The sequence below is a fragment of the Photinus pyralis genome, unplaced genomic scaffold (genome assembly GCF_008802855.1).
Source record: "Photinus pyralis isolate 1611_PpyrPB1 unplaced genomic scaffold, Ppyr1.3 Ppyr1.4_LG8, whole genome shotgun sequence".
Taxonomy (NCBI): Eukaryota; Metazoa; Arthropoda; class Insecta; order Coleoptera; family Lampyridae; genus Photinus; species Photinus pyralis.
In genome coordinates, this window is record NW_022170819.1 from 18,202,026 (window position 1) to 18,202,778 (window position 753).

The window sequence follows — 753 nt, forward strand, 5'->3', positions numbered from 1 at the left end:
TACCATGATAGGGAAATAATGTATAGGGTGTTTCATATATAATAAGCAAGTTAGTATCAACTTCAGATAGACCTGCCACTAACTTGAAAATATTTTAGATATTGCATTTAGATTGACTCAGCTTGTAGGACACCCTATATAAAAATAAAAGTATTAAAGGATTACAATTTACACTACCCCAGTCCCCAATACTCTTTTTATTTACACTACTTAAAGTATAAGAAAAAATTGTGATTGTACCAACCTGCCGATAATACAATAAAGAACAAGCGAACAAGGATGTACAAAAACCCTCGCAAAAACCTAATCTAAATAATCGGCCGGTTTGAAGTGATTTAAAAGATTTACAGTCCACTGACTTTCAACACCTTTCGTAAACTCTCTAATAAACCTATAATTACAAACGGATATTTTTCCTTGGTATTCAGGCATCATGCCCATATTTAAGGGAGGTTCCTCCCCTCTAGATCGCATCATAGACAGTCCCTTTAGGCTATGGTAGACCATTGTTATTTCTACGAAACGTTTCTGATTGTTCGAGTCATCAAATATAATTCCAAGCTAAAAATGTTTTTTTTTATGTCGAATATTTAGACCATTTGCACATACTTGATACGGAAATGAAAAGTAAATATCGTCAATATTAATGGCCAATTGTTCTCGTTCGGCGAGGGACATTAAAGAAACAGACTTTTGTAAATCGGGAATTACGTCGTTTGTTACCAAGCCCTCGAGTGATTTTAGATCTCCTTC

The 753-nt window shown here is 34.4% G+C and overlaps 1 protein-coding gene across 1 annotated transcript in view; it reads right to left on the bottom strand.

Moving 5' to 3' along the window:
* Nucleotides 1–178: 178 nt before the first annotated feature.
* Nucleotides 179–753, bottom strand: part of LOC116179437 — a 16,257-nt gene continuing 15,682 nt past the window's right edge. The window contains exons 2-3 of the mRNA XM_031499229.1: nucleotides 610–749; nucleotides 179–561 (exon numbers count right to left, since the gene is read on the bottom strand). Coding sequence (XP_031355089.1) covers nucleotides 304–561; nucleotides 610–749 — 398 coding nt within the window. The 3' untranslated portion in view covers nucleotides 179–303. The remainder of the gene's footprint in view (nucleotides 562–609; nucleotides 750–753) is intronic.